Source organism: Onychostruthus taczanowskii, unplaced genomic scaffold (assembly GCF_017590055.1).
Source record: "Onychostruthus taczanowskii isolate IOZ18803 unplaced genomic scaffold, ASM1759005v1 scaffold106, whole genome shotgun sequence".
Lineage (NCBI taxonomy): Eukaryota > Metazoa > Chordata > Aves > Passeriformes > Passeridae > Onychostruthus > Onychostruthus taczanowskii.
The window spans coordinates 559,183-577,686 of NW_024497186.1; the positions used below are offsets into that span (position 1 = coordinate 559,183).

The following is an 18,504-nucleotide window of genomic DNA, read 5'->3' on the forward strand; positions in this document are numbered from 1 at the left end:
ACCGACACCCCCAGCCCCCCTGGCCTCCAGCTTCCTCCCAGGGATGCTGGGGGCTGCAGGAAGAGGGTAGCATGGGTGAGATGGTGCTGACACACATCCCCAGGGCCACCCCACCCCATCACCTTCCCCGGGGCAAGTTCAGGTGGGGAAACTGAGGCACGGCCACATTCATGGCCACCAACCCCCCGCCCCAGCCCGCAGCCACCCCGCCGTGACGCAGGAGGGAGGGAGGGAGCTGGCAGGGAGCTGGCACTCACGGCCAGCCCGGCTGGTGCAACCGGCCCAGCTCCTCGGGGCAGTGGCCAGTGGGACGAGACTGGGAGCACCGAGTCGGATGAGCACCCACAGGTTGGGGTCTGGCACCCAGAGAGTGCTGAAAACACCTCAAGGAGACCCCAGACCTGTTCCCGTGCCAGGGAGGATGGGCCATGACTCCCCTCCTTCCTCCTCTCCTGTCTCCCCACACCGACACCAGACACAATTGCATCCAGACTGCCCAAATTTATTTCAAAAATAAAAAATAAAATATTAAAGACCGAAAAAGCCTTGCTCTTCCCCCCCCGCCCCCCTTTTCCCCAAAACACACACACAAAAAAAAAAAAAAAAAAAAAAAAAGACTTTTACAGACAAAAAACACATCACGTGGGGGCTCTATTTGCACAGATCCTGACGGAAAAAAATCCAAGTCGGACGAGAAAAAGGATCCTACGGCCTATGAAGACTATGTCAGTATTGGCTCAGTCGGGTCATTAATGTCTATAAATACCGGCCCTGCAGCCGGGACCGAGTTTGGGGTTATTTATTCAGGGGTTTTTTTCTTTTTTTTTCTTCTTTTTTTTTTTTTTTTTTTTAAGTTAAAAAAGAAAAAAATCCAACCACCCAAGCGGTGGGTGGGAAGGAGTCCAGGGACTCGGAAGTTGGGCTCGGCCGCGGAGGGAAGGCGCCTTGGCTTCTCCCTCCCCAAACAAAATTAACACCCCCCCAAAAAAACAAAGCCCCCCACCCCCGTCCCCCCTCCCCAGGCTGCAGCGGTGGGGCCCAGGCACACATGTCCCCCCGGGGGGGCCCAGCCCCACAGCCGAGCAATGCTACATATAGAAGGGAAGGAAAACAAACGGCCCCCAAATCGGGGGGGGCTCCAGCACCTCCGAGAGAGACTTCATCTCCTCCTGCCTGCACCGGGGTGGGGTGGCACAAGGTGGGGCCGGAGCTGTGCCCCTCTTCACAGCAAAGCAGCAGCTTCGATACACCCCAGGGCCCCCCCCCGGGTGCCAGGACCCCCCAGCTGGGGAGGCTGCGAGGAGGGGGCGGCTCCTGCTGCTCTTCCCCATCGCCCCAAACCCAACCGAGCAGGGGGATGGGGGGCTCCCCCTGACACGCAGGTCGGCCCAACGCGTCCGGTGGCGGGAGACGGCAAATCTCGAGGAGCCCCGGCCCGCGACGCCAGCGCTGCCTCCCCAGAGCGGGGCCAGCCAGTGGGACCCCCCGGCACAGTCCCCCGGGGCCCTGGCTCTCTATGCTACGACAAACTCGGATTTCATCTCGGCCTTGACCTCCGGCTTCCAGACCGAGTCCTCGAAGTCCAGGTCCAGGCTGCCCTCGCTGGAGACGCTGCTGTTGCTGTTGGTGCGCCCGGCCTTGCGGTTGGGCACCCAGTGGTACGGAGCCCTGGCGTCCCGCCGCGCCTTCCGCCGCAGCCGCTTCTGCTGCAGCAGCAGCTGCAGCCGCTCCACCTTGCAGCGCGTCGCCCGGTTCTCCGTCTGCCGCAGCCGGTCCCCTGCAAGGGGAAAAGGGGAGAGGGGGTCACGGGGGGCTGCCGTGGGGGGGACACGGCAGCCCCCGGTGGCACGGAGATGGGGACATCCCTGTAACGGGCAGGGGGTTCCCTGTAATGGAGAAGGATGGGTCATGGTGGGGTTCTCCCTGATCCATGCATGGCTGGGGGGGTCACAGCCCAGCAGGTAGCCCCCAATGGCACACGGACGCCCCTAGAGCAGGGGTCCTTCAGAAGGAAAAGGGTGAGGTGGTTACCAGAGGGTGGCCTAACCTACATTCGTGGCCTAACCTACATTTGGGGGGCACAGACCCTTGGCTATCCCAAAAACAGGGTGCCTACCACAGCACCAAGCTGATCCCCAGAGGCCTACAGCCCTTTTTTGGGGTGCAGGATTCCCACCACAACACCGCCTCTATCCTCCTGGATGGATGGGGAGGGTGCCTGGCCCAGAGCAGAGCTGGGGACGGCCCTGGAAGACCCGGTCACACCAGCAGGGGATGGAGCCAGCATGGAGCCACCCCCTGTGGGGACATGGACCACCCCTGGCTAGGAGGGAAGGAAGAACAAACCCTGAGGGGGCTGAGCCAGCACTGGTGGTTTCACTTCTTTCCTCTAAGCAAATCACAGGGGGTCTGGTACGGGTGCCTGCGACACCTTCCGGCCCCAGGGCTCACAGGTGTGCACCCAAAAATGCTGGGAGAGCCTCTGCCATGCTCCAGCCAGGCCCACCTTCACCCCCAGTCTGAGGAGATGGGTTTGGAAAGACAGAGCCGGAATCTATGTGACCCCAAAACCTCTGCCCACACAGCTGAGCTCCAGGCGCAGCACGGACACTGCAGCCACCTGCCACTCCCCCGCACCCCCACCCACACAGGGACACTTTGTCCCCACAGGGTTTGGCAGAGATGACAATGCAGGGTGGGTGGGGGGACCTCCCTGAGTCCCCAGGGGTGCTGATTGTCCCTGAACATGCGACCTTCCCGACTGACACCTGTCAATCATCCAGTTCCCAATCCCTCTCTGATCATCCCAGCCACGGACCAGGGACCCCCAAGAGGCACCAACCTCAAACCCCAACCCCTCTCCACTCGGGGGCAGCCGGACTCACCACTGGGCTTGCACATCCGGATCTGGCTTTGGCACTGGACGACGGGGTGCAGGGTGGGGGCGGCGGCCGCCGGCAGCGGCTCTGAGGTAGTTTTGGTGGCGAGGTCTGGAGAGGCAGGCGGCGAGGAGGAGGAAGAAGAGGAGGAGGAGGAGAACTGCGTCTGGCAGCGGAGCTGTGTCAGGGACTGGGGCATGCCCTGGTAGTGTCTCGTGGCGCTGAGGAGGTCGTTGAGGATCTGCAGGATGGTGCCGATGTCCCGCCGCGGCCGCCCGCTGCTGTCCTGGCAGTTGGGGTGCAAAGTGCCTGGAGGCGGGGAAGAGGTGGGTGTGAGACAAGCAGCCCCCCCAGATCCACAGCTCCATTGGCCCCAACATCCCCCCAGAGCCCCCCAGCAGTTCAGCAGGGCGTACCGGAGAAGGTCCCTGAGAAGACCCCAGGCGCGTGGTTGACAAAGCTCTCGATGACCGCCCCGGGCTTGCGGGATCGGGCCGAGGGGGCCGGACTGCTGCCCGGGGAGCTGCTGCTGCGGGAGCCACAGTCCACCTGCGAGGGGAGAAACGTGCCATCAGCCTCGGGGCAGGGGTCTGGTGGGGCACACAAGCCTGCTCCTGACCTTCTGCCACCCCGCAAAAAGCCAGGTCAGGAGAGCCCAGACAGGGAGGTGCAGCAGGCACCGGTCCCAGTTCTCCCGGCGTGCAAGGAACCCCGGGGGTCCCAACAGGGCCCCCACCCTGCTGTGCTGTGCGAGGGGGAAAGGGAAGCAACAGCAGCAGCTCCTGTCCACCCATGGGGACAGGCAAGGTGTGAGGACAAGCAGGGTAAGAGCTTGGGTTACACCCTGTCCTTGAGCCCCTCCCTGGGACCTGGGGACATTCTGGAGACCAGACTGGGAACAACCCATTTCCACACATGAGGAAACCGAGGAAGGGCCAGGCACGACCTGGGAAAGTCACAGCTTCACCCCCCATTCCCAAAGGCCCCAGGACACCCCCAGACTCACCTCTGAGCAGGAGGAGACCACGCTGCTGTTCACCGTCTGCGTGCTGGCCCCGTGTGACCGGAACATGCCGGCGGTGACGGGAGCGGCGTGAGGGGCGTTACAGTACATGGGGGGGGCCGGCGCAGAGGGCGTGGGGCTGGGGGCCGGGCTCTGCTGGCACGAGGGCACCACGGGGATGCGGGCGAAGCCTGAGCCGCTGGCACCGTGCAGCGTCCGGCAGTGGGGGCTGGCGCTGGCCCCCGCCTCGCCGCGGCTGGCGATGAGGTGTCGGTGCTGGAGCTGTCCAGTGCTCTGCTGGGCCGCCAGCTGCAGCTGCACGAACATCATGTGGTCACCCACACGCAGGGCCAGGGTCAGCGGGGACCGGCCCGACAAGAAGTCGTTGACCTGGGGGAGAGAGAGAAGGGATCTCATCAGCCGTGGCACCAGCAGTGGGGTGATGGTCGTCCCCTGGTGCTGAGCAGGGGATGGCAGATGTCCCTACAGGTTTCTCTTGGCCATAGGGATGGGTCACTGGGGCAAAGAAGGGGTGACCCCCTCCTGCAGCCCTTCACCCATGCCAGGCTGGCAGACGAGCCCAGCTGCCGTCCCCGCGCGACCCCAGCCCAGTGCCAGCTCCGTCAGCTGATGGTGCCAGGGGGTATTTTTCTTCCTTCTGCCCTTCCTGCCCTTTATTCCCCACCACTGAGTGGCCGTGCCTGCCTGCCCGCCCTCCCCGGCGCTGATCCCGGCGGGCAGGGACGGGCAGGGACTGCCCAGAGCCACACGCTCGGCCGAGGGCCAGCGCTGCTGCTCCGGCCAGCGGGAGGGGTGTCCCCCCTCCCCAGCTCCAGGGGATGCCCCTGCTGGCACAGGGAGAAGAGGAGGGGGCAGGTGAGGACATGCCGGGTCCCTGCGTGCCCACCATTGTGACTCAGTTGGCGCAGCCCACCTGCCCTCCTCCCCCCCTCAAGGCAGCTGGGGGTGGGGGCCAGGCCCTGCCCAGCCCGGAGGCTCCAGCTCCGGCAGGTGATGGAGCAGCTGCAGCGTGGAGACAAGAGGCAGGGCCTGACCCTCCCCAGGCTGCAGCTGTGGGGGGCCCCCCAATGCCCAACACCTGCCACCCCCCAGCTCACACCCCTCAGCCTCCCCCCAGTCGCATAAATCACTTGGCAGCTGTGCCAGGCAACAGGGGAGCCCCCCAAGCACTGCCCCACGTTCTAGGGGGGGTTGGGACAGCCATGAGCCACCGTGAGCCCCCCCTTGCCCTCACGTGTGCTGCAGGGGGGCTGTGCCTCTCGCTCTTGCCAGCCCAGACGGGTTAATGGGGACAACACCCCCCCTTCCACCCTACACCCCCCCACACTATTCCAGGGCACGCAGCTTTCCCAGCCTATCATGTGCAGCTCCTGATATCACCCACCCACATCCCATGGCACCTTTGGGGTGCAGCCAGCGAGGGGTCCCCAGTGGGGGCCCAGCAATCCCCTGTCCCCAGCACTGCAGAGCAGGGCCCCCCCGGGCCCCCCCAGCCCCGGCCCCGCTCCCCCACGCCCCGCTGCCGCGGAGGCCGGTTCTGAGAAGCCGTGGGAAAAGCAGCTTTAAAAATACCAGCAGCAAAGCCCCGAGCGTGTCAGGCGGAGGCTGCAGAGGAAGGGGTGGGCGGGAAGGAGACGCTGCAGCTCTGGACACGGAGGTTACGGGGCAAAGGGGCGGGAGGGGACGGCGGGTGTGCACACGGGCACACGTGTGCACACGCGTGTGCGTGCACAGAGCACCTGGATGTGGGAAAGCATCGCCCCAGCCCCCGTCCTGCCTCAGTTTCCCTTCCCATAGCAGCCTGGATGGCCTAACGCCAGGCTGGCATCCCCATCCTCACTGCTTGGCCCCATCCCAGATCTGGTCCCTGCATGGAGTCCCCCCACGGCTGCTGGGCCAACCCAGCCCTGCTGCTGCTCTCTGAGCCACTGTAGGGGGTACATTTCACACACCCCAACACCAGGTCCAAGCATCGTTCACCAAAGTGTGGGAAGGGGTCCCAGCTGGCTCCTGCTCCCACTGGGCTCTTTCACAGCCCCATCCCAGCCCCTGCCACCCTCCCCAGGCTGGGCTCTGCACCCAGGTGTGCCCGGGGGAGCCCCGTGCACCTCCCCGGGGCCCCTTGACGTCAGCCGGCCCCGCGGCCGCCTCCCGCTCCCTCTGACTCACCCCTGCCCTGCCTGACCCCTCGCCAGCGCCGGGAGAAACCAGAGCACCCCAACCCAGCCAGGCCCGCGCTGCCGACGCTTCCCAGCAGCACCAAGAACGCCCCTCCATCCCCACGCTCGGGGGTCCCACGGCGTCCCCCCCCCCCGCTGCACCCCCGGGGCTGAGCCCTGGCGCGGAGCCGGCCCCGGTCCCCGCGGCGCCCCAGCCCCGGGGCTCCCAGCACCCGCCCCCACGCCGCTGCCAACCTCCCCCCCCGGCGAAACCAGCCCGCTCCAATGCAAACACGTCCCACCCAGCCGCCCGCTCGGCCGCCCACGCCGGGAGGACCCCGTCCCTCCCAGCCGGCTCCGCCGCGGGGGCCGGGACAGCCTCGCCGAGGGGGCTGGAGCCGCTGAGCCCCCCCAAAGTCCCGCACTTAGGGGTCCCCTGGGACTCTGCCAAGCCCTGAGGGGCTCAGCTGCACTGTACCGGGCTCGGGGCCCGCAGGGATGGGGCAAGTGTCTCCCAGCTGCTTCTCAGAAACGCCGATGACTCAGAGAACGCCGCATTCCCGCCTCGCTCCGACGCCTGGCCCCGCGTCACCCCGGCCCCCAGCACCACGCAGCCCCGGGCCCCCAACTCTGGGCTGGCAGAGAGGGGGAGCTGCCCCCAAGGAGCCCCTGCCCGGATGGGGAGGGCAGCACCCCCAAACAGGCACAGGGAAACCATCCTAGGAGATCCAGATGGCAAAGGCAAGGCCAGGGCGAGGATGAGGAGGGGGAGCAGGAAATGCCCCCCCAAGCCCCTGCAGGGTCTCCAGCTGGGCACAGCTGGGGCCCCCCATCCAGCCAGCTGTGCTGGTGCCCAGGGGTTTGTCTGTGCCAAGGTGGGGGGCAAAGGGACAGAGCTCCCTGGCCACGTTCCCCCAGCCCTGGAAGAGCAGGATGTGTCATCCCCTTCCTCTGTTCCTCCTCCTCAGCACTCCTGGGCAGAGGGATGGGGGAAGGAAGAGCCGGCAGTGGGACCTGCCATCCCTGGAAAGCGGGGGCAGCCGTGTGGGGAGGAAGGAAGTGCAAGAGCATTTCCAGGAAGCCCCCGTGCCCGGCAGTCACTTCCCCACAGGCTGGGGAGGGGGTGGCAGCGCCCCGGCCCCCCCTTACCACCCCCAGAGGAAGCGGCTCAGCTCTCCCCGTGCTCCGGAGGCTGCGTGACGCAGGCAGAGCCCAGCAAAGCATGAATGGGAGGAGTGGTTTCCTGCCCCCCCCGCCGCCCCCCAGGTGCTGGCGGTTCCTCCTGCTCAGCCCTGGCTTCCTGAATCACCAACCGGAGGAACCTGCGGTGGGCAGGGAGGTGCGGAGCCGCTTCCCGCAGCCGCTGCCAGACCGTAGCCCACCCACCCACCCACCTACCCTCCTTCGCTCACTGTGCTTGGGCTGGGGGGCACCCTGAGCTGCACAGGCTCCTGGCTCCCCAGTCCACCCCACCTCGCTGCCCCACAGCAGAGCAGAGCTGTGCAGTGCCATCAGAAATATCTGCAGCCCTGAGGCCAGGAGGAGCACTGTGACCTGCCAGAACCAGCCCCCTCTGGCAGCTCTGCAGCCCAGCTGGGATGGGCAGCACCTTGCAACCCCCCCGTGGGACCCCAGCAGCGTCTGGCACTGGGGATCCACTAGGGCTCCAGTCCAAGCTTACCCCCCCCCAGCCTCCACATGGGGTTAAACCAGCTCTCAAAAGTCAAGGTCACCCGGGCAGCCAAGGGCACTGCGGGTCCCTGCAGGCAGGGCAGCCTGGCCCTTGCCACATCCCCACGGGGGGGGCACAGCAGCGCCCCAGCAGCCCCTTCTCTGAGCCCTGGCACCACATGGGGCTCAGCCCCTTCCCAGAATTCAGCAAGGCAGGTTATAAAAACGCTCCAAAACCCAACCCTTCAAAAAACCAAAGCTGCAGCACGGGCCAGAAAAAGGAAGGAAAGAGTTTCACAGCAGTAACAGAGACGGAAAACAAAGGAGCGGGGCCTGCACGGCTGGGGGTAAATTCCACCTTCGCGGCAGGAGCTGGCGGCTGCGCACGCACCCACGGCTCACCCACGGCTCTCCCACCCTGGGAACGCTTCCTCCCCACAGCTGAGACCCCCCAGCAGCGAGGACCCCCCATCCCACAACTCCACAGCAATTCAACCGCGGCCCCACCACCGCCGCCCACTTGGCCCCTTCGCGCCCCAGCACAAGGCCACCGAGCAAGGGACGAGGAGGGGGTCAGAACGCCCCAGCACGGCCAATCTGCACCCCCAAGGACGGCTCCAAGGAAAGCAGGAACACCCCTTTGGGTGCTGGGGGGGAAGCCAGGCTCTGCAGCCCCAGCGTGGTCCTGCCAGCCTCCTTTACATCCATCACAGCTGTGGGGCAGATGGCAGCCCATCCTTGCACCCCAGGGTGGGCAGCTGGGGGGGGTTACAGCCCCACACCCCCGGGCAGGGCCCTGAGCCACCCGGCTCTGCCTCCAACCCGAGGCGTGACCTTGGGTGAGTCACTTCACCTCCCCGGCTCCCGGCTTGTTTGGGCTGCCGGCGTGGGACCTCCCCGAGCCCGGCGCTGCTCTGGGTGACGGTGCCCGCCCCGGGCACCACCCTCAGCACTCCCAGCCCTGCTGGAGGTGAAACCTCAGCGAGGCACCAACGCCAAAGCTTTTGGGAGGGGAAGCAAAGCGAGGCCGCAGCTGTCCTTCCTCCCCCCCCCCCACCCTCTGCCTTTGTCTCCATCCTGCCCCGGCATCCAGCCCCTCACCTGAGTTTCAGTTAAGCTTTCCAGAGCTTGCATCACCGACTGTTCTGGCCTGGACGCCTGGGACTGGAAAAAAAAGGAGGAGGGGGGGGGATTAACGTTACAAATGCAGCAAAGGAGGGGGCGTCCGCAGCAGGAGGGAGGGATGACATGTCACTTCCACTATTTCTACACAAGCCCTGAGAAAGGAGTGAAATACTAAACCTGCTGCCGTGCCCAACCCAGCGCTGCCTCCTCAGCAAGAGCTGGGGCAGCAGAGCCGCGGGGCTGCCAGCACATCACATCCTCATCCTTGCCCGGGGCTTTAATAATAGACAGGGACGAGTGGGAGGGATGGAGGGAGCAGCAGGAAAAGGCCACTCACCATCAAGCCGGCCTCCACGGTGGGCACCAGTGTCAGCTTGCTGCCTTCCACGACCCCCAGGTCCTGCAGTTTGCCAGAGCTGAGGCGGCTGTGGGAGGAGATGCCAAAAGCAGGGTCAGTGCAGGTCGGGCAGCTCCCCCAGAGGGTACACACGAGAGGGGGACACCAGCTGCAAGTCTGGCTGCTCCCAGGGGACCAACAGCCCCCCAAGCATCCCTACCTCAAGAAATTCCCAGCCTTCACAGGCAGGAGGGAACCCTGGCACCCCACCACTCTGCTCTCCCCTGCGGGAGCTCACGGTGTGGGGCACCCCTGCCCTGGGCACGGGGCAGTGCTGAGGGGGCCAGAGAGGAGCTGAGCTGCCGGGAGGGGGGTGGGAGCACAGGGTTCGTGGCACAGGAAACCTGCCCACTGGGGGGGCGGTTAGAGAGAAGTTGGGACCAGCGTAGGTGGGGGAGGCAGCACTGGGAACATGCTCCCTCAACCCCGCGGCTGCCGGCAGATGGATGTGGTGTCCCCGTGTGTCCCCCCCCTCCCGCTTCCTCCCTGATCCGGGAAAGACTCTCCAAGTTACTCCCGGCCCGACCCCACGCGGGCCCCGCTCCACGCGGGGGGTGCGCAGCCCCTCGGCCCGGGCCCCCGGCAGACAAAGGCCCCCCCGCCGCCCCCGGCGCTGGGGGCTCGGGGGGTGGGGGGGGCCGGGCCGCGCCGCCGCCGGGGCTGAGCCCAGAACAAAGGGCCGGGGCACGGCCGGGCCCCGCCGCCCACAAAGGACCCCCCCCCGCCCCGCACAGGAATGGGGCCGGGAAGGGGGAGGGGGCGGGAGCCTTTGTGCGGTGCCGAGCCCGGTGCGAGGGGGCCGCCCCCGCGCCCAGCCCCGCTGTCGAGGGCTGGGGACCCCGGGCCTCCTGAGCCGCGCCGAGCCCCCCCGTACCGAGCCGTGCCGTACCTCTCTTTGTGCAGCAGCGCCAGACGCTCCTTGGGCACCTTGAGGCGCTGGGACAGCCGTCGCTTCAGCCCCTCCACCGTCTCCTCGGCGGGCACCGAGAGCTCATAGCGGGTGCCGGTGGTGGTGTGGATGTAGAGGTTCATGGGGGGTTCGGGTGGCCCCACCTCGCAGGCGGGAGCCCCGCGGCTGCAGCTCCTGGCGCCGGGCTGCGGGTCCATCCGCCGACCTGCGGGGGCAGCGGCGCTCGGTGTCGGGGGGCGGCGGGGGGATCGGACAAAGGAGGGAGCCGGGCCCGCTCCGCCACACGCCCGGCGGGACCCACGGGAGCTCCGGCTACGCGCTGAGGCCTCGGGCGGGGGCCGGGAGGAGGCGGGGGAGCGGCTAGGAGGGGGGTCCCCAAGCAGGGCTGCACCGGCCGTGCCCTCCGCAGCTCAGGCGGAGAAAATAAAAAAAATATATGTATATAAAAAAATAAAAAAAAATAGAAAATCTCCCGTTCTCGCCCCGCTCCGGCGGCTGCCGCGGGAAGGGGGGGTGGTGGAAGCGGCGCTGCCTGCTCCTGCCTGCCGCCTCCTTTCTTTCTCCTCGCCGCCGCTCTGTGCTCTCGGTGCGGGGTATCTGGGGGCGGGGTGAGGCCCGAGGCCGCGGCGAGGGGCGGGGAGGCCGCCTCGCTCCCCCTTCTCTGGGGCCGGACCCGCCGAACCGGCCGCCGCTCGCGCTGCCGTGGGAGCACCGGGGGGGGAGGGAAGTTACAATGTAGCAACGTCCCGCGGGCGGGGCCTCGCCCTCATTCACTCCGGCTCCTCCGGCGGCCGCGGCCAATGGGAGCTCGCCGAGCGCCCAGACATCCGCGCTGGCGGCCAATGGGAGGCGGGCGCAGCTTCCCCACGTGGCCCGGTGGGCGGGGCGGTCCGGCCGGATTCCTCCCGCCCACGCGGCCGCGGAGGCCCCGCCCCGGCCCCGCCCCCCGCGCGCCCTCGCGCCGCGCCTGGAGCCATTCATAATCCCGGCGCACAACAAAGGGGCGCGGGGGGTTCGGGGGTCCCGCGGTGCCGGGCCGCCCCTCGCCCGGGAGCTGGTGGGCTTGGCGTGCGAGGCCCGGGCGCCACGGAGGGGTGGACGCGGGACACAAGCAGGCGCCGGCCCGGAGCGCCGCGGCGGGGGCGGCGAGCGGCCCCCGCACCGGAGGAGGCCGCGGCGGGAGGTGACTGCCCGCGGGGCCGGGCGGGAGCTGGAGCCCCCGGAGCCGAGTGACGCCGGGACACAGAGGCGGAAAGGGCGGGGGTGGGGGGGGACACGCACAGTCACCCGCGGCCGGTCACACCCGCCCGGTCGCACGTACCCGCCCGGTCACCCTCCCGGTGACGCCGTTACAGCTACGGGGAACTGTCCCGGTGAGGGGTTGAGCCCCCTGTACCCCCCGGCACGCTCTTACCCCCCTCCCCCCCTAGTCCCGCAGCTAGAACCTCCACCCCAGAGGCCCCAGCCCCGCCTGCCGGCTCCCGAGGAGTGGAACGGACACCCGGCAGCCCCGGGGCCCCGTCCCGGCACCCGAACCGGGGGGGGGGCTATGAGTCAGCAAAGCGCGGGCGCCCTCTGCCGGCCCCGCTGCGCCTCCTGAGCCCGGGGGGGCCGCGGGGGCCGCACCGGCGGCGCGCCGGGAGCCCTTATCGAGACATCGGGTGGCCCTCACCGAACGACCGGGCCCGGCCGCGGTGCGCCCCGGAGCCGCTGCTCGCCCACCGGGATGGAGAGCCCCTGCCCGAGGAGACCTCCCCCCCAGCAACCCCAAAGCCGGGTCGTGGGAGCGAGGAGCCGCTTCCCGGGACGCGGCGGGGGCACCGGGGTTCCGACAGCTGGAGCGAGAAGAACCGATCCCGCTGCCGTTCCCCGGAGGCGGCCAAAGCTCCAGGTGACCGAGGACACGGAGGGTCTCTGAGGGTGAGCAGAGCTCCCGAACAACCGGAGAGGGGCTCTGCCGTGCGTCCCCTCGGGAGCCCCGGGGAAGTGGGGCCACCCCTCCCGCTCCGGGGAAAGCAACCGAGAGATCGCGGTCCCGGTTCGGGATCCCCTCCGCAGCCCGACCCGGGCCCCCAGCAGCCCGGCGCGGCTCTACTCACCGAGCACGGCCCCGCGGATCCCGGCGCGGCGGGAGCTCAGCTGCCTCCGGTGGCAGGAAGAGGGAGAGAGACCCCAGAAACGTCCCGGGGGGAGGTGGTGGTGGGTGCGGTGTCACCTCCTGAGCGCTGCAGCCGGTCCGAGCGCAGCCCTGACGCGGAGCTGCCGGGGAGGTGCCCGAAGTTTTATCCCGCACCGCCCGGGGTGGAGCCTGGCGGGGGCAGGGACCGGTCTGGCCTCGGCAACGGCCCCGGCAACGGCCACGGCCCCTGCCCCGGCGGTACCCGCACCTGCTCCCGCGGGGGGTCCCGCTCTTTGCCCCAGGGTCTCCGTTCTGTGCCAGCCCCTACCCCCTCGTTTCGGATCCCGCTCCCGGGATCCCGACTCGCCGTTCTTTAATTTCGGTATCAGCCCACCGGGGGCGTCTCAGCCCCTGCCGGGGTCCCGGCTCTGCCGCGGCTCCAGGCCCTCCACGGACGGTGGGGAGGGGACAGACCGGACACCTCTCCCCTCCCTCTGCGTGCCCCGTGGGTCAAAGTCACCCCGTGGGCAGGGAACGGATGGGCTGAGCTCTCCTTGGGAGCCAAGCGTCAAACCTGCTGCCCGTGGAGACTCTCTGATGTCTAATGACAAGGCTGGACCATTCCTCCCCCAGGGATTCACTCTGCCCAACCACCCACTTCCCAGCAGGGACACAGGCTTAGCCCTAGAGGGCTTTAAAGCAAGGGACAAACGGGCTGGTGGGCACCAGCTCCGGGGTGGGATGCCCGGTGGCACCCGGGGCTGCTTCCTCCCGGGCCAGCGGCCGCCCCGTGCACACAGAGAGGGCGCTGGGGAGATGCTGGTGACCTCAGGCTGCCTTGCCGGATCTCTCCTTCGCAGACAATGCCCTGGCACACCAAGACACAAAGCAGCTGGAGGGGGGGATCTGGCGGCCAGTCGACAGTGGGGAGACCTGACCCGTGAGGCTGCAGGAACCAAGGGGAGGACTCTCTGAATCCCCAAAATTGCTGCTGTGTCCCTCCCACCCGGAGTCCCCTGGGGTACGTGCAGATGGCTGGGTGGGAGCGAGGCCACTGGTGCAAGGCAGAGAGCCGGGCTGGGAGGGAGCTTTTGTCGCACAGCCCACGGCCCCCCGCCCGCCCCAGCCCCCTCCAGGCTCTCGGGGGGGAGATGAGCTCAGGCGGCTCCGACTCCGGCTCCTGCCATTGTTGTCCCTGGGAGAGGGGCCGGGGCAGGGATGCGCCATTGTTCTCCCCGGGAGCTGCGGAGCCCCGGGCCTGCGAAGCCGCCCCTAGGGGGGCCACATCCCCAGCTGGCTGTGCGGGGTGAGGCTCTGGAGCAGCGAGGAGAGGGGACAGCCCCGGTTTGGCTCTTCCACAGGTCAGATTTGTGCACCAGGAGGGGCCACGGTGGGGACAAGGTGTCACACCAGAGCCACTCCTGCAGGGAGCAGGGTCTGGCTGCCAGCTCCCAGCCCTGATTTGTGGGGAGGGACAAGGGGACATTGTGGCCATGGCTGGGAGTGTGGCCTGCTTGGGTTCTTTGGGTTCTTTTGAGTTCATGGCAAAGCAGCCATGGCCCAAGGGCAGAGCATCTCCCCACATCCTGGCAGCCCTGAAGAGCCCCTTTCCCAGTCACCACCCTCCTCACACGGCTCCATCGCCTTCCTGGGAGGAAGCTCATCTCCTCCAGCAATCCTATGACTCCAGGAACTGGTGCTTTAGGAAGTGTGTGCACATTTCAGTATGGTTGAAGGTATCTGGAGCCTCCAGAGACACAAGCTGGGAGATCCCAGGATTCCCAGCAGCCTGGATTTTGTGTGTTTAGTTTATTGTGTTGCCCTGGGAATAAATCGTTAAAGATTACAGGCAGACTTGGGCATAATTGCTGCACGGCATCCGAGGCTCCTGCGTCTCCAGAGGGAGCATTCTCCAAACCCCGCACGGCTGAGCAGCTCGGGGAGAGACGATCCGACGAGCAAATACCTACACAAATCCTGCTGCAGGCCACACGCAGCTCCCGCAATCCGCTTAGCTAACCTGGCCCCGGGATTAGCCCCGCGGAGGCTCACGCAGCCGGGAGGGCGGCGCGGACACGGGCTGGAGGAGAGGGGCTTACCCGGGTCCCGCCGGGACACTTCCCACGGGCACGTCCCGGTGTCACGGCAGAGCCAGGGCAGGACCGTGGCGTTGGCTCCTTTGTGTCCCACGGTCCTGCCGGCCCCAGCTCCAGCTGGGAGCCCCGAATCTTTTGGAGGCTGGTTCTTGGAAGTCTTCTCCCTCGAAGGAAGGGAATTCCCAGCCCTCCTTCTTCGGGGAAATCCCCCACCAGCCCCGGGCAGCAGCTTTTCTCTTTTCTCTCTCTTTCCACACCCCGCCTCCCCCCCCTTTCCAACCTTTTGGGCTGAATTCTTGGCTGATTCCACAGCTTTGGCAAACGGGGGATTTTTATCGCAGCCTCTGCATTCCACTCGCAGGCGCGGGGTCATGGGATTAGGGCAGAGCTGACTCCGGCTCCGGAGCAGACAGAGGAGGGGAGAGGAGGGCAGAGGAGGCGTTTCTCACTAATGTGGCTGCAGAAGAAGCCGGGCTGCAGCCTGGGGGAACCCAGGTTGGGACGGGGATCCTTTTCCTCCCCCAGCCCTCCGCCTGGGAAGGGGAGAGATTCCATGGCTTCCAAGAATCTCCCAGGCCCGCGGTGCCCAGCTGGGGCCTCGCACGGAGCTGCCGCAGCGAGTGGGAGCGTTCCCACGGGCGCGGGGCCAGCCCCGGGATCATGCGGGGCACACCCCGGCAGGAGGGTGCAGCCCAACCACTGCACCTCCACCCGCCCGGCCCAGCCCACCGGGGCATCGGCGGCGGCAGCGGTGCCGGGCTGGGGGTCCCGGGGGTCCCCGAGCCCCGCGGGGCCGAGCGGCTCAGCCTCAGTCACGGTGGCAGCGGTGACAGCGGTGACTCAGCCGCCCGGCGTGCTCAGGTGAGCCACCGCTCGCTGCTGCCGTGAGGAAGGAGCTGCTGATTCCACCCTCCCGACACAACCCCCGGACCCCCGGCGGAGCCCCCCATCCCTGCAGGCTCGGGGTGGCCTCGTGACGGGCGCGGATGTCCTTGGGCAGGACGGCGGTGCCTGTGCCGGTGACGCTGGCGGGGCTGTAAACACCCAGGCGTGTCCTTAGAAACACACAACCGGCTCTGTGTGTTCCCAGCTCTCGGGGACGTGTCCTGGTGGCCTTTGGCAGAGTGTCCAGGCGTCACAGCCTGGGGACACTCCAGCTGCCAGCCCGATGCAGCCGGAGCCAGTGGCCCTGCCTGGCCTCCCTTGCCATGCCCTGGCTCTGGGGCACCCCACACTCGCAGGGCTCTGCCCCCCACCCTGGCCTCGGGCCTGGAGAGTCCCAGGGATGAAGTCACCCCTGGAGTGACTCAGGCAGCCCCCCTTGGAGGGTGGGCATACGGTGAGCAGGGGGGACACCGGCACAGGCCAGATGGCTCAGGGCAGACCCCAGGGTGACTCAGCTCTTGTGGGGGGCTGAGACTGGGGAGAGTCACCAGAGGCCCTCACCCACCTGGCCATGGGCCCGGCAAGGATGGCGAATCCCTCTGGATTTAGCAGTGCCCAGGTGTGGAGCCATACTTGGCTGTGCTGGGCTGTGGCCCCGCTGCCACGGTGAGGCCAGGGCTATTCTGGGCTCTTTGAGCTCACGGGCCCCTTCAGGACGCTGAACTCCAGTCCCTGCTCCCACCCCAGTGGCTCCCAGCCTCACTGCCTCCCTTCCCGTGGCCCCCTCAGCTGGGGGCAGGCAGAGCTTTGAGCCCCAGCCTTGCTTCAGCCTGGAGTTGTGATGGCATGAGCAGGAGGAACAGTGGACCCCATCCCTGGCCACCTCCTGTCCTGCTTCATGTCCCAGCTCTGCCTCTGTCCCTCTTCCTCTGCAGCCCTGGTGCCCCTCAAGCCCCATCCTGCCCCCAGCCTTGTGCTGGTGTGGCAATTTTGGCAATGGCAGAATTCGGGATAGGAGAGGCCCTGGTGGTTCCATCAGTACCATGGGCACACGCTGCCAGCTTGTGCCCACCAGTGGGACCCTCCCATGGGCATTGCCCTCACGGTCCCCTGAGTACCACCCAAAAGGGCAGAACTCAGCTGCTGTGCCTGGGGAGCCCTGGAAACACAGGTGGGAAACTGTCAAGGTGAGAAGGGGCACCCAGGGCACAGACCCCCTGCCCACTGTGACCAAGAGGCACCAGAGCCCTGATCCCCCACACCTCCCATGCCCCCTGTGCCCCCTGACCCCCCACACCCCTCCCTCAGCACCAGGGGCTGTTTCCCAGACGTTGCCACATTTCTTGGTTTGTTTTAAACCCCGGCTCCAGGAGTCAGCCGACAGCTCAGCTGTTGGTGGTGGTGTTATTATTGTTGTTATTATCATTATTATTATTATAAATGCTTAAGCGAGTTGCCAGCCTTGGGGAGGGGAAGGACTCAGGATTTCGGGAGCCTCCTTGGATACACACTGAACCTTGTTCCTGGGGTGACCCAGGCTCGTAAACCCGAGGGAAAGTAACTCCCTCTTCCACCGCGTTCAATCCCATCCCACCCTATCCCGACCCATCCCATCACACTCCAGCCCTCTGATCTCACCGTGGGCTCACCCCGTGAGGCGTCATCCCCAATCCTGGGAATGCACGCACACAGGCTGGCAGAACCCTGTGGGATGGATCCCGAGCCCGTGCCCAGAGCCGGGGGTGATGCCAGCAGGGGATCCCGGTGCCCGGCGGGGGAGCAAGGGGGGCGTGGGGCGGGTGTCCCGCCGGGCTGCCCCGAGCGCTGACACACGGCTCACACTCAGCGCCGCGGCATTCCCGCCCCGCGCCTGCCCCCGGCTCCCCTTGGAGCCGCCTCAGGAATGCGGGAACCTCACCCGGGCGGGGAGTGCGGGGCCGCGGGCACCTCTCCCCCCTCCATCGCCTTGGGGAGCCCCCCAGCCCAGCACGGCACGGGGCAGACACAGCCCTGCTGTGGGCCCAGCGCCGTCCCTGCCCCCCTGCAGGGCTGGCACCCCTTGACCCCCAAAACAGGGAAGGAGGAACAGAATCCATGGAGGCAGGATGTGCCCCAGGAAACCCCGACTCGGGCGGGATGGGGACGGGAGGAGGCACTTCCTCCTGGCCTTGTCCCTTCACACACAAGTTCAACTCCTTCACCCCGAAGGGGCACACGCTTGTGCACACCCCCACGTGCTCACCGCGCACACAGACACCGCACAGAGCTCCGTGTGTGCACACACTCCCGGGGCTCGCTCGGCCCCGGTGGGAGCAGCACTCCCACCCACGCTCCCACACCCCGGCCATGGGCGCAGGCACCCCCTCCCTTCCCGGCCCCCTGCGCTCCCCCGCGGCCGCAGTTCCTGTTTACGGTGGTGGAGCCGCCTGCCCGGCCCTCCCCACACCGGGGGAGGCTACCGGGGCATCGCCGGTGCTGCCGCCTCTCCCGTGCCTGGCACCGGTGTTGATGGGTTCCCGGCTGCGCGCTGTGCGGGATCACCCCACGGATGCAAAACCACGGCCCATTCTGGGAACAGCAGCAGGAAATCCTGCCCGGGAAAAGAGCTGGACCCCGCGTGGCATCGGCGTGGGCTGGGAGCCACGAACCTGCTGTGTGTGGAGTGTGGGTGCCCCTGGCACTGCCAGGCACTGGGATGTCCCAGCACCGCCAGGCTCTGTGTCTGGAGCGGGGCCCCATGCCCAGGTGGGGGGCTCAAGGGGGGTTCCGTGCCCAGGTGGGGGGCTCAAGGGGGGTTCCATGCCCAGGGTCCAGGTGTGTCACAAGGAACCGAGGGAGGAATCCAGCCCTGGGCCAGACCCACTGTGCCACATTCCCCAGTGCAGAGCCACGCTGTGAGGAGCCGGGCTCAGCTCATCCCAGCACCCGACCTGTGGGGAAACTGAGGCACCAGCTGGGGAAGTGACTCACCTGCACCGTGGCCTCTAAATGCACTGCTCCGATTAGATAATGGGCGGAAGGATCACAGGGAGCCCGACAGCCTCTCATTAAACCTTGGGCTCCCTGAAGAGCCTTCAGCTCCATCAGAGTCCGTGGCCACCTGGGCTGGGGCTGGCCCGCGGGAGGCAGCCCTGCCCAGAACCCACCCACTCACATCCGCAGGTGGCTGCAGCACCTCACATCTGTCCCTGTCGGAGGGTTCCTGCTCACGGGAGATACTGCCCCTCCCACGGCCCCCC

The 18,504-nt window shown here is 67.3% G+C and overlaps 1 protein-coding gene across 4 annotated transcripts; it reads right to left on the minus strand.

Annotated features, from left to right (window-relative positions):
* Positions 1-583: 583 nt before the first annotated feature.
* Positions 584-12,614, minus strand: MIDN (midnolin). 4 transcript variants are annotated; one of them, XM_041415981.1, is made up of 8 exons: positions 12,265-12,611; positions 10,145-10,370; positions 9,196-9,283; positions 8,835-8,897; positions 3,886-4,272; positions 3,296-3,428; positions 2,886-3,188; positions 586-1,777 (listed from the first exon to the last, which is right to left on the minus strand). In XM_041415981.1, the coding sequence occupies exons 2-8, from the start codon at positions 10,360-10,362 to the stop codon at positions 1,515-1,517; spliced, it is 1,455 nt and encodes a 484-aa protein (XP_041271915.1). In that variant the 5' UTR covers positions 10,363-10,370; positions 12,265-12,611; the 3' UTR covers positions 586-1,514. The 4 variants fall into 4 exon arrangements, with proteins under 4 accessions (XP_041271945.1, XP_041271936.1, XP_041271925.1 ...); XM_041416002.1 differs by lacking the exon at positions 8,835-8,897 and having other exon boundaries at positions 585-1,777; positions 12,265-12,614; XM_041415991.1 differs by lacking the exon at positions 12,265-12,611 and having other exon boundaries at positions 585-1,777; positions 10,145-10,507.
* Between the last annotated feature and the right edge of the window lie 5,890 nt (positions 12,615-18,504).

What these genes read in the sequence shown, in the direction of transcription:
- MIDN (XM_041415991.1), bottom strand. Translation starts at nt 10,362, where the DNA reads ATGGACCCGCAGCCCGGCGCCAGGAGCTGCAGCCGCGGGGCTCCCGCC. An exon ending in CCGTGGAGGCCGGCTTGATG is followed by an intron (nt 8,898 to 9,195) that starts GTGAGTGGCCTT and finishes TTTTTTTTCCAG; the next exon opens with TCCCAGGCGTCCAGGCCAGA. An exon ending in TGGTCTCCTCCTGCTCAGAG is followed by an intron (nt 3,429 to 3,885) that starts GTGAGTCTGGGG and finishes CTCCCCTCGCAG; the next exon opens with GTGGACTGTGGCTCCCGCAG.